The 18,143-nt window shown below is 37.6% G+C and overlaps 1 protein-coding gene across 1 annotated transcript in view; it reads left to right on the top strand.

Annotated features, from left to right (window-relative positions):
• Window positions 1-18,143, top strand: part of LOC124361396 (exocyst complex component 1-like) — a 72,991-nt gene that overhangs the window by 15,765 nt on the left and 39,083 nt on the right. Inside the window, exons 6-7 of the mRNA XM_046815444.1 lie at window positions 1,349-1,408; window positions 13,467-13,677. Of these exons, the coding sequence (XP_046671400.1) occupies window positions 1,349-1,408; window positions 13,467-13,677 (271 nt within the window). The remainder of the gene's footprint in view (window positions 1-1,348; window positions 1,409-13,466; window positions 13,678-18,143) is intronic.

The following is an 18,143-nucleotide window of genomic DNA, read 5'->3' as shown; positions in this document are numbered from 1 at the left end:
ATTACGATTTCACAACATACTAATTATATCTACTCAAAGCTATTCCAATCCCCTGATCCAATTTAGATTTAAGTTTAAAGAATAGAGGTTTGAGATCCTGAAGTCATAAAGTGAAACAGTTTTTATAAGATTAGTATTTCCCTCCCATATTCCATGATAATTTATTGAAGTTCTTCGATGGCTTCAGTAACAATAAGAGTTGCCTTTTTATCCCAATGACGAAAGTGTATCATACAACTAAAAAGTTGCTGCGGTCAATATGGGTCTGATCTGGTCGTTTAAATTCACCCCCGGTCTAATCTATTTACAGTTCCACTATTGATTTATGCTGTTGCACTAACCAAAACAATGGTATCATATGTTGGTTTCAGAATCTAACTTAGTATGTATTAGGGGCATATGCTTAAAGTATTAGGCCAATGTTATCTCCATTTGCTTTTCAATAACTACAGTAAAAAAGGCCATACACAGTGTTATATACTTCGTATTTGCAATCTGCATTACACTGCTGATTAAGCACTTTACAAGAATTCAATATTTACTAAAATTTAAATGTAAACACTTGTTTCTGCCTCTTTGATGAACTTCAGCTGAAAGTGTTAACAGCTTTTAAGTATCAGTTCAATTTATATTTCGTGTCGTAGCGCAATCTGCTGGATCCAATGTAAACACTCCAATATTATAACATTCAAATGTAAAGAAACTAATTTTTCAATTTGAATTCGACTTTATTTGGTGAAATAAATGTGTTATGGGTGGTAAAAAGCACTCTAAGTGTTAATTCAGACCAAAAGGTATACCTGTTCCAAATTTCAGCACAATCCGTATAGCAGTTTCAGCGTGATTCGAGGACAAACCTTCAAACATCTAAACATACAAACATCCAAATATCCAAACATTCAAACTTCCGCATTTGTAATATTAGTGGGATATGTATTTTACAAACATCACAGAAAAGAAAGTTATTAGGTGTACACGATGATTCGTCGACACATCGAAAGACACAGAGATAAAAACTGGGAATTTGAAAAGTGGCAACCTTGAGAGTGGTATTCTTGGATTTCATTTTATATTATCATGTAGTCTCAAAATTTTTAAAAATGGCAGAAATTAAATTGTTTTTGTTTTTTTTTCAATCATGCTTAGGTGAAAAAAGGCTATAAGGATTCAAAATTCGTGGATATATTTTTTAAGATTTGAAATCGGACTTGAGATTAAAAAAATTCTGGATTCGCCCATCACTAGTTTGCCTTGCCTTGTTAACTTATTTTTAGTTTGTTTTGCATGTTTCTTCCTTGACAACTTTGCATGTTGGGTATTGTACTAAAGCATGTGATTAATGTTGAAGGCATGGAGTTAGACAAAGGTATTGCTATCTGGAGAATGCAGTTAACAGACATTATCAATCGTGAGTATTAAATAAAGTCAGGAGAGCTTCATATTAAGTGAAATACTTGATAATAATTGTATGATGGTCATTGTGTGATTAATGTGTAACCTGTTTATTGTCTTGCTAGAGATTTCTGTTAACCCAATCATTCATGGACATATTATTATGTTCTTGATGTCGATGCTTGAATATAGGACTTTTTCATTAATTAATCATTAGCAATTTATTTTGTCAAATTTTTGTCTTCCTGTGAAATTTCCATGAAAATTTAAAAAAAAACCGTTTGAAATACTGATTTTTTTATAAAGGTACATTTGTATAACACTGTTTGTCTTATTGCTTCTGCAATTTAATATATTCTGCTTCTTTGTGCATTTCAGCTCTATTAAATCATTTTGAAGGATCAAGGCTTCCTCTTCACCTAAATTTCACTATATTTTGTAGCCTTGGTGTGTTTGACGATGAAAAAATTACTTTTTGAGCTTCTTTATCACCAACTTTTTTTATCCGTTCAGACAAACATGACTCCAGGTTCCAGGAGTCAAGTCTGTAGCATCATCAGCTTTTTAGACACTGCATTAAGAGGAAAACAAATTGGACCTAAACAATACAATATTTAACATTATGCTACTGGTTAATACAAGTGTATTGATGTATGTATTGTATGTATGTATGTATTGTATGTATGTATGTATTGTATGTATTGTATGTATGTATGTATTGATCTGTCTTTTTCATCAATCTCATTAGATCATGCCCAAGACTGTCAAATTTATTCACCTTTGGCTAGTTTTTACTTTCCAGCTAAACCTATAACCAGCTTGGTACCACAAAACCAATTTATTATTTAAATCTGGGCAACCCTACGGATGTCCAGGAGCACCACATCACTCACGCCAATGGCGAGATAATAGGGTGCAGGGTAGAATATTAGGTCTAATCTATTGTTGTGGATAACTGCTGGAGTTGGTGGGGCTCACTAAGTGTTAAAAGCAGTTGCTAGCCTGGACATAGGGGCGTAATAAACCAGCAAGACCAATTGGTTATCTAATGCAGGCAATGTGTGAAACTACTCTGTACAAAAACTCTAGCTAACACATGTTAGTACCTTTTGCTGCTGGTATATACTGAGTGAGTAAGGTGTCTAATAAACCAGCAAGATCAATAGGTTATCTAATGCAGGCAATGTGTGAAAACTACTCTGTACAAAAACTCTAGCTAACACATGTTAGTACCTTTTGCTGCTGGTATATACTGAATGAGTAAGGTGTCTAATAAACCAGCAAGACCAATAGGTTATCTAATGCAGGCAATGTGTGAAACTACTCTGTACAAAAAACTCTAGCTAACACATGTTAGTACCTTTTGCTGCTGGTATATACTGAGTGAGTAAGGTGTCTAATAAACCAGCAAGATCAATAGGTTATCTAATGCAGGCAATGTGTGAAACTACTCTGTACAAAAACTCTAGCTAACACATGTTAGTACCTTTTGCTGCTGGTATATACTGAATGAGTAAGGTGTCTAATAAACCAGCAAGATCAATAGGTTATCTACTGCAGGCAATGTGTGAAACTACTCTGTACAAAAAACTCTAGCTAACACATGTTAGCAGCACCTTTGCTGCTGGTATATACTGAGTGAGTAAGGTGTCAAATAAACCAGCAAGATCAATAGGTTATCTAATGCAGGCAATGTGTGAAACTACTCTGTACAAAAAAAACTCTAGCTAACACATGTTAGTACCTTTTGCTGCTGGTATATACTGAGTGAGTAAGGTGTCTAATAAACCCAGCAAGATCAATTGGTTATCTAATGCAGGCAATGTGTGAAACTACTCTGTACAAAAACTCTAGCTAACACATGTTAGCACCTTTGCTGCTGGTATATACTGAGTGAGTAAGGTGTCTAATAAACCAGCAAGACCAATAGGTTATCTAATGCAGGCAATGTGTGAAACTACTCTGTACAAAAAACTCTAGCTAACACATGTTAGCACTTTTGCTGCTGGTATATACTGAGTGAGTAAGGTGTCTAATAAACCAGCAAGACCAATAGGTTATCTAATGCAGGCAATGTGTGAAACTACTCTGTACAAAAACTCTAGCTAACACATGTTAGCACCTTTGCTGCTGGTATATACTGAGTGAGTAAGGTGTCTAATAAACCAGCAAGATCAATAGGTTATCTACTGCAGACAACGTGTTAAACTACTCTGTACAAAAACTCTAGCTAACACATGTTAGCACTTTTGCTGCTGGTATATACTGAGTGAGTAAGGTGTCTAATAAACCAGCAAGATCAATAGGTTATCTACTGCAGACAACGTGTTAAACTACTCTGTACAAAAACTCTAGCTAACACATGTTAGCACTTTTGCTGCTGGTATATACTGAGTGAGTAAGGTGTCTAATAAACCAGCAAGATCAATAGGTTATCTACTGCAGACAACGTGTGTTAAACTACTCTGTACAAAAACCTAGCTAACACATGTTAGCACTTTTGCTGCTGGTATATACTGAGTGAGTAAGGTGTCTAATAAACCAGCAAGATCAATAGGTTATCTACTGCAGACAACGTGTTAAACTACTCTGTACAAAAACTCTAGCTAACAAATGTTAGCAATTTTGCTGCTGGTATATACTGAGTGAGTAAGTTGTCTAATAAACCAGCAAGATCAATAGGTTATCTACTGCAGACAACGTGTTAAAACTACTCTGTACAAAAAAACTCTAGCTAACACATGTTAGCACTTTTGCTGCTGGTATATACTGAGTGAGTAAGGTGTCTAATAAACCAGCAAGATCAATAGGTTTATCTACTGCAGACAACGTGTTAAACTACTCTGTACAAAAACTCTAGCTAACACATGTTAGCACTTTTGCTGCTGGTATATACTGAGTGAGTAAGGTGTCTAATAAACCAGCAAGATCAATAGGTTATCTACTGCAGACAAACGTGTTGTGTTAAAACTACTCTGTACAAAAACTCTAGCTGACACATGTTAGTACTTTTGCTGCTGGTATATACTGAGTGAGTAAGGTGTCAAATAAACCAGCAAGATCAATTGGTTATCTACTGCAGACAACGTGTTAAACTACTCTGTACAAAAACTCTAGCTAACACATGTTAGCACTTTTGCTGCTGGTATATACTGAGTGGAGTAAGGTGTCTAATAAACCAGCAAGATCAATAGGTTATCTACTGCAGACAACGTGTTAAACTACTCTGTACAAAAACTCTAGCTAACACATGTTAGCACTTTTGCTGCTGGTATATACTGAGTGAGTAAGGTGTCTAATAAACCAGCAAGATCAATAGGTTATCTACTGCAGACAACGTGTTAAACTACTCTGTACAAAAACTCTAGCTAACACATGTTAGCACTTTTGCTGCTGGTATATACTGAGTGAGTAAGGTGTCTAATAAACCAGCAAGATCAATAGGCTATCTACTGCAGACAACGTGTTAAACTACTCTGTACAAAAACTCTAGCTAACACATGTTAGCACTTTTGCTGCTGGTATATACTGAGTGAGTAAGGTGTCTAATAAACAGTGGTGTAGTGCCGAATTTAGCTGTGCCGGAGCGACCATGGTGTAAGTATAAAGGTGTGCTACCGCGCAGATTCCCCCCGCCCCCGCCCCCTCGCCAAGGTCGGGCGACTTTCACTTAAACTATAGTTTTACCCACTTAAACTAGAGCGATTGTAATAAATTTTATATATCCTGGTTCATTATTAAATATACTTTATAACAGTAGTTATTTCATGGTAAAAACTAATATAAATGTATTATAATTACACCATGGGAGTGGCGAGTTGCTGGGTATAGGAAAAAAAAAATTAAACATTTTAACCGGAGATTTTCCCTTCACAGTGAGGTAGCGAATGACGGTACGAATTTCGCACTTGGCGGGAGATACAATCGACATTTTTCACGAGAGATGCTACTGCGTCAAGAGTTTTCAACACACTAACCTCGGATTAGTCTCGTTTTGAAGGGGAGGAGTGAAGCTATGCGGCAGTGTTGCCAACATGTCGAAAAAGTATTCCCTAAAGCTGTGAGAGTACCAGTACACTTACTTTCTGGACGTACCTCGTATATTCAACGGTAACACGAACATGAATATTGTGCGATAACCTCTAAAGTATGTCCCAAAATTCCTCTCCTTTTCCATTCCCATTTCCTTTCTTTGGATTTTCTGCTATTCTTGTTTGGGTGTCGGCTGCTGAACGATGTCTTCTTAGCCATGTCATGATATAGGGGTCAGGCTTCCATCTGCGGAGCGGGGGACCTTGGAGTTTTAAAAACAGTAGGGCTGAGACATGACTTACTGTCAATGAGTTTCCTTAATGGTGTGAGTGTGTTATTCATACTGCTGAACCCTCTTTCGCAGTCAGCGGAAATGCAGGGTATTATTTTAGTGCAGTTTATAAGCTCTTGCAGTCCATCAGGTACCTGCCTGCTGTTGTCCAAGTAATCCCTGTAAGCAGTCACAGCTCTGTTGATTTTCAACTTTGGCCAAACCCAGGTTGAATATCAGTAGGCCAGTATTCGGGTTCCAAAACTTTTAGTTGCTCTTCAAACTCCTCGTTCTTGACAATTTATTCGCCTAAGCTAGCGGTAAACATTCTCTTCTTTAAGTTGCTGATTACACTAGAAATCAACTGCTCACCATTAAATGATACTGAGGGTTTTTATTTAACTTTACAGAAGCAAAACAGCCTTCCCTCATGGCGACTTGTGCCTCCAGAACTCGTGTCCCAGGTTTTTCTTTCAAAGATTCCAGATATCTGATTGATCTATGAATCAGTTTGTCTGTAAATACAAGGGAAGTGCTTCTGTTTTCCAGACTTTCAGACAACAAACCCAATTCAGCAAGAATGTCATACATAAATGCTAAGTTTAACAAAAACTTATGGGAAGTCAGCTTCTTCAATAAACCAGTATATTTGCATCTATCAGTGGATGTTCTCTCAGGATCATCCATTGCTTTAGAGAAGTGGCTGGCTAAGGCTTGATAACAGTACGAAAACTGCTTGCTACCCACCTCGTGCTTAAAATTCTACCGATTCTATTCATTTGAATATCGAGCTCCTGTGCACATTTTTTAACTCTCGCTTATCTTTTGTGCTGTACAATGAATAAAATTTATCCACGAATGACTGGAAATGGTTAACCCCGGCTACTTCACTTATGGTATCCCCAATAGCCAGTTCCAATAGTTGTGATTCATACAGTGCCATATGATAATATTAGGGTAAACAGATAAAAATCTTGCTACACCTGAGTGCTTTCCCAACATGGTATTCGCCCCGTCGCTTGTAAAGGAAACCAAATTTTGTTTTAAGTACTCGCCATTAAAACCATATCCTTCAAGGCACTGGTGAACACTGTTAAAAACTGTCTCAGTTTTTTGATCAGAAAGCTCGAATAAGTCCAAAAATAACTTAGTACTTGGTGGTTTATCCTTGCTAGATTCACATTTTAAATATACAATGAGGACAGATTTAGAACTAATGGTTGTGGATTCATCAATGATTATTGACAGTTTTCCAGAAATTTCCTTTAATTGATTCAAAATGCGCATTTTCATTTACTTTGAAATATGATGTATTATTTCAACCGCACTATACCTTGAATGAAGGCCTACGACGATATCTACCCCATTTAGTTTTTTTAGCTCAAGCAATCCGAAATGGTCGCTGTACGGACGGTCGTTTTGAGCAATAAAATATGCCGATCTAAACACAGCCTTAGTTGAATCGAGCTGAGCTTGATTCATTAGATCAATTAGTTGTGGCATCGAATGTTTGTTTGATTTGTCAATAATTGTTTAGCGATTTGGTGAGCTTTCGACTGTTTATGTTCAATAATCTTTTTCCTCAAAGATTTGAGTTGATTTTTTCTATTTGAGCCATAAAAAAAAACTTGTTCGAACGCCACTCATAAGAAAGCGAAACATGTTCTTTTTTGTAGGCTCCCAAATTACCGACTTCAAAACAAATTTTACAGCCTAATTTACCTTCCTTTGAGTCTATCCAAGGAAAAGCCGCCTTCTTTCTTTCCCACATATCTTCTGTCCAAATTTCAGGCCACTGTGTTCTGAGGGGGTGGGGGTCATTTGCTCGAACTTCCTTTTCATGAGGCTCAGGCTCAGCGAGGTTACTTATTTTAATTTTAGCTTTTGGGTTTGATGTTCCAGGAACTGGATTTGAGTCAGTCATATTAGGGGCACTAAAAATTAGGTTACATATTTTTGTTTAGGTTTTGGTTTCATCACTTCACAAAATTCACAAACTAATAATTAAAAAATTAGTAATAGGCTTTCACAAATGTACTATAGAGGATTCAACTCAAACAAAACTAACAGTATATACGGTACGCTGTTTGAACTCAACCACTACGACTAAGACTTTCGACGATAACAGCTTAATACAAGCACTCACAACAACATAGAGACCGGGAACGCGAATAACAAGTCTCGACCTGTCTGTGTAAGTATACACTTCCTGCAGTTAGTAGGAGATGGACGGGCGGGGGTGGTGTGGCACTCCTATCATGGGAGGGGGAGAGAGAGAGTGCTAGAGAGCACCCTGATTTTTATGAAGGCGCTAGTTGCGAGTTACAAGAGTTGTCTATTGCACAGCGCCTACAAATACCTTGATACGACTCAACGGACATATAAGTGATGCGCCTTTTTATTATCCAGCGACTCGTCACCCGCCTAACAAATTTCACAGGTGGGTGGTGCTCCAGTTCACAGCTTCGGCTCTAGATGCTATGCCGGAGCGACGCTCCGCTTCTTAAAGCTGTGCCGGAGCGCCGCTCCGGCCCCACTACACCACTGCTAATAAACCAGCAAGATCAATAGGTTATCTACTGCAGACAACGTGTTAAACTACTCTGTACAAAAACTCTAGCTAACACATGTTAGCACTTTTGCTGCTGGTATATACTGAGTGAGTAAGGTGTCTAATAAACCAGCAAGATCAATAGGTTATCTACTGCAGACAACGTGTTAAACTACTCTGTACAAAAACTCTAGCTAACACATGTTAGCACTTTTGCTGCTGGTATATACTGAGTGAGTAAGGTGTCTAATAAACCAGCAAGATCAATAGGTTATCTACTGCAGACAACGTGTTAAACTACTCTGTACAAAAACTCTAGCTAACACATGTTAGCACTTTTGCTGCTGGTATATACTGAGTGAGTAAGGTGTCTAATAAACCAGCAAGATCAATAGGTTATCTACTGCAGACAACGTGTTAAACTACTCTGTACAAAAACTCTAGCTAACACATGTTAGCACTTTTGCTGCTGGTATATACTGAGTGAGTAAGGTGTCTAATAAACCAGCAAGATCAATAGGTTATCTACTGCAGACAACGTGTTAAACTACTCTGTACAAAAACTCTAGCTAACACATGTTAGCACTTTTGCTGCTGGTATATACTGAGTGAGTAAGGTGTCTAATAAACCAGCAAGATCAATAGGTTATCTAATGCAGACAACGTGTTAAACTACTCTGTACAAAAACTAGCTAACACATGTTAGCACTTTTGCTGCTGGTATATACTGAGTGAGTAAGGTGTCAAATAAACCAGCAAGATCAATTGGTTATCTACTGCAGACAACGTGTTAAACTACTCTGTACAAAAACTCTAGCTAACACATGTTAGCACTTTTTGCTGCCGGTATATACTGAGTGAGTAAGGTGTCTAATAAACCAGCAAGATCAATAGGTTATCTACTGCAGACAACGTGTTAAACTACTCTGTACAAAAACTCTAGCTAACACATGTTAGCACTTTTGCTGCTGGTATATACTGAGTGAGTAAGGTGTCTAATAAACCAGCAAGATCAATAGGTTATCTACTGCAGACAACGTGTTAAACTACTCTGTACAAAAAACTCTAGCTAACACATGTTAGCACTTTTGCTGCTGGTATATACTGAGTGAGTAAGGTGTCTAATAAACCAGCAAGATCAATAGGTTATCTACTGCAGACAACGTGTTACACTACTCTGTACAAAAACTCTAGCTAACACATGTTAGCACTTTTGCTGCTGGTATATTACTGAGTGAGTAAGGTGTCTAATAAACCAGCAAGATCAATAGGTTATCTACTGCAGACAACGTGTTAAACTACTCTGTACAAAAACTCTAGTTAACACATGTTAGCACTTTTGCTGCTGGTATATACTGAGTGAGTAAGGTGTCTAATAAACCAGCAAGATCAATAGGTTATCTACTGCAGACAACGTGTTAAACTACTCTGTACAAAAACTCTAGCTAACACATGTTAGCACTTTTGCTGCTGGTATATACTGAGTGAGTAAGGTGTCTAATAAACCAGCAAGATCAATAGGTTATCTACTGCAGACAACGTGTTAAACTACTCTGTACAAAAACTCTAGCTAACACATGTTAGCACCTTTGCTGCTGGTATATACTGAGTGAGTAAGGTGTCTAATAAACCAGCAAGATCAATAGGTTATCTACTGCAGACAACGTGTTAAACTACTCTGTACAAAAACTCTAGCTAACACATGTTAGCACCTTTGCTGCTGGTATATACTGAGTGAGTAAGGTGTCTAATAAACCAGCAAGATCAATAGGTTATCTACTGCAGACAACGTGTTAAACTACTCTGTACAAAAACTCTAGCTAACACATGTTAGCACTTTTGCTGCTGGTATATACTGAGTGAGTAAGGTGTCTAATAAACCAGCAAGATCAATAGGTTATCTACTGCAGACAACGTGTTAAACTACTCTGTACAAAAACTCTAGCTAACACATGGTAGCACCTTTGCTGCTGGTATATACTGAGTGAGTAAGGTGTCTAATAAACCAGCAAGATCAATAGGTTATCTACTGCAGACAACGTGTTAAACTACTCTGCTATGGACCCCATTGGGTTAGAATGATCGGATTGGAGAGTTTATTTAATCCTGGCAGCTTCTGGTAGGCTATTAATGTTTTTGCAAAAAAAGGTTTTTCTTTTATTTTTCCAAATTTCTTTTTTAATATTCATTTAGGGCATGGTGATAAAGGATCCAGTCATCTGTCCTTGTTGCACATTTTAATAATTTTTGAGTTTTGTTTTTAAGTGTTTCTAACCTCCCAGTCCACCAAGGCACATCTTCCGTTTTTCTCATTGGCCTTATGATAGCGTGTTTAACTAGTTGAGCAGACCTTTCTAATTCAAGTTCATTTTTCTAGTAGGGTTCTATTTCCTCCAACTCTTCGGCTAGGGACACTCGGTATTCTCTCCAGTTGGTAGATTTAGGAACCCTGTCGGTCATGATCATCTCAACTCCTGCCTCTATGTCCTCACCTCTGGGGTTTATGTTAGTGCTTCCCCAGAAGGTGTAATGAGCATTACAGTCACAGCCTCTCTCTCTGCAGTGCTGCAGTAGCCTTTCTATTTCCACTGGTGCTGGTGGGCAGTGTGTTGAAGGGTTGGGGAAGTAAGCTGAGGCTATGATTACCTCTTTTTCCACTTGTTGTGAGGCTACTTTCACAGACACCGCCACCATATCTTTTGAAATTTGACCTATAACAGGGAAAGCTGTTATATGTTTTGAAATTATAACACTTGCTCTTGGAGTTTCAATTGAATGATCATATATGAGATTACCAACCTGAGATTGAAGAATCCTCTGATGTGACTTCTGTTGATCCAAGGTTCCTGAATTAAGGCAATATCCAGGCTTGTTGTGATAAACCTTCTACTCAAGATTTCGATTACGCCCTTGGTATCTGTATGATGCACATATTTATGGCTTTTTACTACCTCCCCCTGGTGGTCTATCCTCTTGGAGCATTTGGGGACAGTGCCCCCTTTTCTTCTCATTGCCGAAACAGATGGTCCTTTCAGAGAGGATCCCTTCTTCAGGAAGAGAGAGCATCAGTTTTTCTTTTTGAACCGCCACACTGCCTTCAGGAACAGACCTATATCAGGTAAAGTATGTACAGATTGCTTTGATACCTTTTCGGTCTCTTCCATTTCCATCTCCTTAGCAGTGTTTTTTTTTTTTTTGGTGACGGTCTCAGATTTTTCTGAAGTCTCCCCCACCTGATTTGGTTCTTCACTGTTCCCCTGGTGTTTCTTCTTAGTCTTAACTAAATTTTGCCAAACTTGTTGAATTGTGGGCCCTCTTTTTCAAGATTCTTGCTGTGGCGCAGTCGACTGCCAGGGTAAGCAGCACTGACTTTTCCTCGTCACTTCTACACAGGACATTCCATCACCACTGATAGTTCTTTTTTATGCTTTCAAGAACCTCATGATCTTATCAGTGGATTCTTTTGTGCTATTTGGAAAATAGGCAGTCGTGACGATTCTTGCACAAGGAATTTCTCCCTCTGGTACAAACCTCAGACTGGCCCCTTCCCAAAGCTTAAGAGAGTCTTGCTTTCCTTTCAGCCATTCTGCTGTGTTGTTATTTTCACATGTGAAAGTCAGGATTCCCTGTCTCCTGTTGGTCCTGTGGTCTCCTCTCCTGTGGAGAGTTAGGATCCTCCTGTTCTTTCACGATCGCTTCCAGGATGGAGTTGTGAATATCTTCCATCTGTTCAGATGAGAGCAGGGTTTCGGGAAAATCAGAGTGTAATATTCAGGACTTCTGTTAGGAAGTCTGCCTGTCTTCTTTGATTGTTCAGCTCGGGTCAGCAATCATTTCCATTCCCTCTATTTTTTGTGGATTTTTATCCACTTTTTGAGTGCTGCTAGAGCTCTGGTTTGGTTTATTTTGTTTTCATTTGTACTCATAGTGTTCCACGAGTAGGTATCTAAAGGTCACCCCAAGCATTGTCCCGCTCTACTTGGGGAAGGCTATGTTTAAATTGGAGGTTGCCAGGTATCCAGAGTGCAAGCACTCCCTTGACCACACAGCCCTTGGCATATGCTGTTCCACCTTGGCTTGGAAGATAGAGAAATTAGGTATAGTAGAAGTTAGATTTTTTGGGAAGTTTTCTCTTTAGGTGAGAGTAAAAATGAAAAGAAAAGGTAAGGATAGCCTAAAAGAAGCCTGCCAGTTCAACTCAGCCTGATCGGATTTTCATAGAAGACAAGATTTGGATCAGACAGTTCTCAGATGCGCGCACGAAAATACAGCACGTAAGAAGAGAGAAGACGGCTGTGCGTATGCTTCATGGACTTGCTCACTGCACCTGCCACTTCGCACCCTTTATAATTCATTATGGGTGAAAACGTAGAGAACGATCATGTGACCTCAGAGAGCTCATTTTGGATCTTCCATTTCTAGTGATGACGAAGTTTAATCTGACAGACCATGTAGCAGACGGATTTCCTATTAAGTGTTCTCTCACAACTGTGTGAGTCAAACAAAGAAGTAGTGATGTCCTTGGCCTTGCTCATGAACTCGTGAAAATCCCCAACACAAACTGTCGTATGTGAGTGTAGAAACTAGAAAAAGAAAACCAATTTCTTTTACCCTATATGTAATTGTGGAGTTCATACCACACAAAACAGTCATACCATCTGATCGAACAGTATGCCAGACCAGTTCGACAGGGAGGCCGAAAACTCAGGGTGGAATCCTGTGACTTTGAGTAAAAGATGAAACTTTCTGTATATTGTACATATGGAAATAAGTTAGGATTCAAATTTAGTACTTCATTTTTGTTTGAACTATTTTACTTGTATAAGTATAAATGCAGTCATAAGATTATGTTTACCCAGAAAGATATTTCCTTAAAGATGAACCTATATTTTAAGAAAAACAGTAACTGTGTGCGCTTTTTCATAAAAAAACCATGTATCAAATAAGTTTTGAGGTAAAAGTTAGGATAACATATTTTTGGAATTAACAGAAAATTTAGAATAAGTTATACATTCACAGTTTTGATATAAAACTTATTGCTATGCAGTTGCACAACGGAATATTTAAAACAATTTTAAAAGTATTTTTAATTATTTTCATGGAAACTAACAATTGTTTATTGTTATTATAATATTCTCTAAATATTTTTAAACAAATTGACATAGCTGTTTACATCTTGTGGCCATTACCAGTTACTGAAATGCTTGTTTGAAATAACAGCTACTGCATGTATGCGCTGGTGAGATTCAGCCAACACGTGATGTCAGCACAAGACACTGGCTCGTTCCTCAGCATGACGTTTGGCTCGGTGTTGGTGCAGGTCAAGCGGAACTATGATCGCTACATGCAGGCTCAACTGCGCTCCATTCACGAGTCCAAGGTCAACCGCAAGTCCAAGTGTGGAATACTGCCTTTTGTTGCCAACTTTGAGGTCGGTTCACCAATTAAATAGTTACATAAAACATGTATCTAATAATCCATTTGCTAAGAATTGGAGGATCGTAAAATGTAATTAGTATCTTATACCTAGGAAATAAGTAATATTTACAATATCAACCGTGGGGTTTACCAAATTTGTAGAGAATAAAAGTTGTTTAATATAAATTCTAACTAAACTGTATATGTTTTGACACCTCAAATATTTAGAAGTTGATTTGATTTTGATTTGATTTGATTTGATAGATCTGTTAATTTTATTGGTATAGTAGTTTTTTTCTTGAATAATTTTATTTTTAAAAGTATTGTATTAGAGTTACTACTAATGTCTCTTGTGATTTTGTTCTTTGGGCAAGCATTGATTTCTTTCAGTAATTAGTTTCTTTTTTCTAGTTCACTAACCCGAGGTTTTTATCTAAGAAATTTCTAACTTATACAAGTAGAAAATAAGTATTGAAGTAATATACAAAATATGGATAAAGGTGTCACATCTTAAATGATCTGGAGCTTTATAAACCTTTGGCCATGTTTGTAAATTTAATGCCATATTAAAATCTCTCATATTTTAATCACAAACTTCCCTGGAATACTTGAATAAAAAATGTTGTATTAAGTTAGACACATAATCAAGTATTGTAACTAACTGGCCATCATGATCTGACAACATTGCATTCACACACTCAACTTGAATCTGTGATTGTTTGAGATTGGTTATAATATTGTCCATTGCTGACTGAGTAGTGCTGGTTGACCTATTCACACACTCAACTTGAATCTGTGATTGTTTGGGATTGGTTATAATATTGTCCATTGCTGACTGAGTAGTGCTGGTTGACCTATTCACACACTCAACTTGAATCTGTGATTGTTTGAGATTGGTTATAATATTGTCCATTGCTGACTGAGTAGTGCTGGTTGACCTATTCACACACTCAACTTGAATCTGTGATTGTTTGAGATTGGTTATAATATTGTCCATTGCTGACTGAGTAGTGCTGGTTGACCTATTCACACACTCAACTTGAATCTGTGATTGTTTGAGATTGGTTATAATATTGTCCATTGCTGACTGAGTAGTGCTGGTTGACCTATTCACACACTCAACTTGAATCTGTGATTGTTTGAGATTGGTTATAATATTGTCCATTGCTGACTGAGTAGTGCTGGTTGACCTATTCACACACTCAACTTGAATCTGTGATTGTTTGAGATTGGTTATAATATTGTCCATTGCTGACTGAGTATTGCTGGTTGACCTATTCACACACTCAACTTGAATCTGTGATTGTTTGAGATTGGTTATAATATTGTCCATTGCTGACTGAGTAGTGCTGGTTGACCTATTCACACACTCAACTTGAATCTGTGATTGTTTGAGATTGGTTATAATATTGTCCATTGCTGACTGAGTAGTGCTGGTTGACCTAGTAGGGGAGTCTATTAACCCTTACCGCGCTATGCACTCAAATGCTAAATGTACCCAAAAAGCTGAAACTTATGTAAAAAATACAATTTTTAAATTTTAAAAGCTATTTGGTTTTAGGTTCTGTAATGTTAAAATAAAACAAAAAATTAATAAAATTCTAATTATAATGTTGTATTAGCAAAATTATATACATATTTGTAAATAAAAAAATCAAAATTTTACCTAAAAATTTTCTTTTGTATGATATGCTTCAAAACAGTCTTCTACATGAAGTGCTGGGGTTGATGTGCATGTTTTGCAGAAATATGGTGTGTCACGTCTATGTCCGTTCTGCATACAAACAACACACCTTCTCCTTTTTTCTGCCTTTGATGGGAAATGCCGCCCACTTAGCCGCTCGTGAAGGGGCCCAGCTGGCGCTCGCCGTCGTCTCTTCTCCTCTCTCCGTAGACTTGCATTCTCTGCCACAAGATCTTCAACAAGGCTCTCCCTGAATTCCTCATGTGACATTGGTCTTCGGCCGTGTGTAGTTTTGTATACTCTTATACAACAAATAAGAGTTTACAATTGCTACTTCTAGTAGCCAGAAAAATATTTTCCTATACCACTTCTTTGTTTTGCGCATGAATTGGTAATTGGATATGAAGTGGTCACTTCTATCAACAGCACCCATGTGCTTTGTATAATCTAGGACGACATTAGGTTTTGGTATTGGAGGTTGATTGGGCCATTTACTTGGAACAATTGTCATATCGTGTTTGCTCCCTTTGTTCTTAGTGCTGAGCATGGTAACAACTCTCTTGTCCCTCCAACTCACAACTAAGGTGTCTCCTTTTCGGTACGAAAATAAATCACCTTTTTTCATTTTTTTATATTTTTTCTTTGAGTCCACGTGGCATTCCAACCCTATGCGTCATTACAGTGCCCGTGAGATGGCAATGAGTTTTCAATAGCTCTGCGGCTAATTCCGGACTTGTATAGTAGCGGTCGGTATATACATGAAGACCGCGTTTGGGATTAGTTACATCTTTATAGATTACAGAATCACTGAGAACTTTCACAATTTGAGTGGTTTTCAATAGATTTGAACCAGAAATCAAGGTTTCTTTTCCAAAATATGGAATGAAATTATAAACATAACCGTTATCACAGTCTGAGACAACAAAAAGTTTCATTCCAAATTTTACAGGTTTCTGAGGGTTATAAACCTTGAAACTAATATTTCCCTTGAAGGAAACTGTGCTTTCATCAATAGCTACGGAATTAGTTGGATTATAAAACAATTGACACATTTTCTTTATATGATCAATAATAGGTCTCACAAGAAACCCTTTATCTCTTGGTAGTTGCGTTTCGTTGTGGTTAAAATGGATGTTATAAAATATATTGAGAAACTCGTCCTTAGAAAACACATCGCTGAAAAATGGCATCCGCTTAACCCACTTAGTAGAGAAATAATTATTTATATTAGACATAGTTAAAAGGCCCATGTTGATGATAACTCCTAAGAAAGCTTTTAAATCTACTTCAGATATGTCTGTCCATTTTTGTAGGCGAGAATTTGGTGACAACAAACGTGTTTTTTTTGTATTAGCAAAATAGTTAGTCTCATCACAAATGTATTTTAACAAGTCATCATTAAAAAATAAAGCAAAATAGTCCATTGGTTTTGTCTTATGATCAAAGCTGGTGGGCAAGTTAGGCCCAGTATTTACACTATAAATCGGAATAGTAGTAGAAGGTCCTTGATCGAAACTGGTTACATCTATCCATTCATTATCATTTGTGGGAATAGGCCTATAGTTCCTCATGAAAGTTGACATACCTGGTAATCCGTCATTATTTTGATTACCGCCACTAGTACTTGGTAATCCTTCATTTGGAACACTACTTTCACTGTCTGTGTCACTGTTAGTTATATTGTGCAAAATCACATCGTCCATATCGAAATCTTCTGGTTCATTTGGATAAAAAGCACTCGAAAAGGATGTGTCCATTATCCCCTCAACAAAACTATCAAACTCCGGATCGTCTGGATTCGCCATATTTTCACAAAAGAAACACTAATACTAATAAAAACTAACTGATACTAAATAACCATTATTATAACACATAAACTACATCACACTACAAATAAACACTACTATAAAAATGTCTTTGTACACTAAAATAATATTGTAACTGAATAAAAATAGAAAACGAGTAAGCAACGATCCGTAGTTGAAAGCGAGATACAAGTGACTGACGGCTGGCAGTACACGCACGCAGACCCTGAGTCAACCGCGCTGCCTGGAGTGTCGCCGTGAAGCTCCAGACACAAAAACAATAAATAATATTTTGTCTGTCGACAAGGAACGGTCCGTGTCCACGTGTTGGGTTGCCCAGGCCATAAATCAACCTTCCCCTTCGTTCTAGCACGTTTGTTGTAAACAACACGTCATTTGTAGCCAATAAACTGAATGCACTCAGCATCTGAGTTCACAGCGTTTCAGTAACATGTGAACCTCACTCAGCGTTTGAGTGCATCGCGCGGTAAGGGTTAATTATTTCAAATGACATTGTTTTGATAGATATTTATATTTTTCACATAACAATTATTTGTCAAGGCGTTAATGTTAATACGAGGATGTTTAAAACTATTGAACGTCCCGCCGACTGTGAAATACGGTCTGTGATACGGTTTTTTGACAGCAAGGAACGTTTCAGCAGCGGATATTCATCAACAGATAAGTGAAGTGTACTGTCCAAATGCAATGAGTGACAGCAAAGTGCGGAAGTGGGTGAGAGGTTTTAAAGATGGACGGGAAAATGTCCATGACGAACCACGATCTGGTCGGCCGTCAGTGATCACCGAAGATTTGGTGAAAGCCGTTGATGAAAAAATTCGTGAAGATCGGCGATTCACTGTTTCTTCATTAGCAATAGAATTTCCAAACGTGAGCACGTTGTTTAAAATTGTTTCTGAAATTTTGGATTTTCGCAAATTGTGCTCACGTTGGGTTCCCAGGCTGCTTACTGAGGAACACAAAAAAAAG

This window comes from Homalodisca vitripennis, chromosome 4 (genome assembly GCF_021130785.1).
Source record: "Homalodisca vitripennis isolate AUS2020 chromosome 4, UT_GWSS_2.1, whole genome shotgun sequence".
Taxonomy (NCBI): Eukaryota; Metazoa; Arthropoda; class Insecta; order Hemiptera; family Cicadellidae; genus Homalodisca; species Homalodisca vitripennis.
This window is presented reverse-complemented; position numbering and strand designations above follow the sequence as displayed.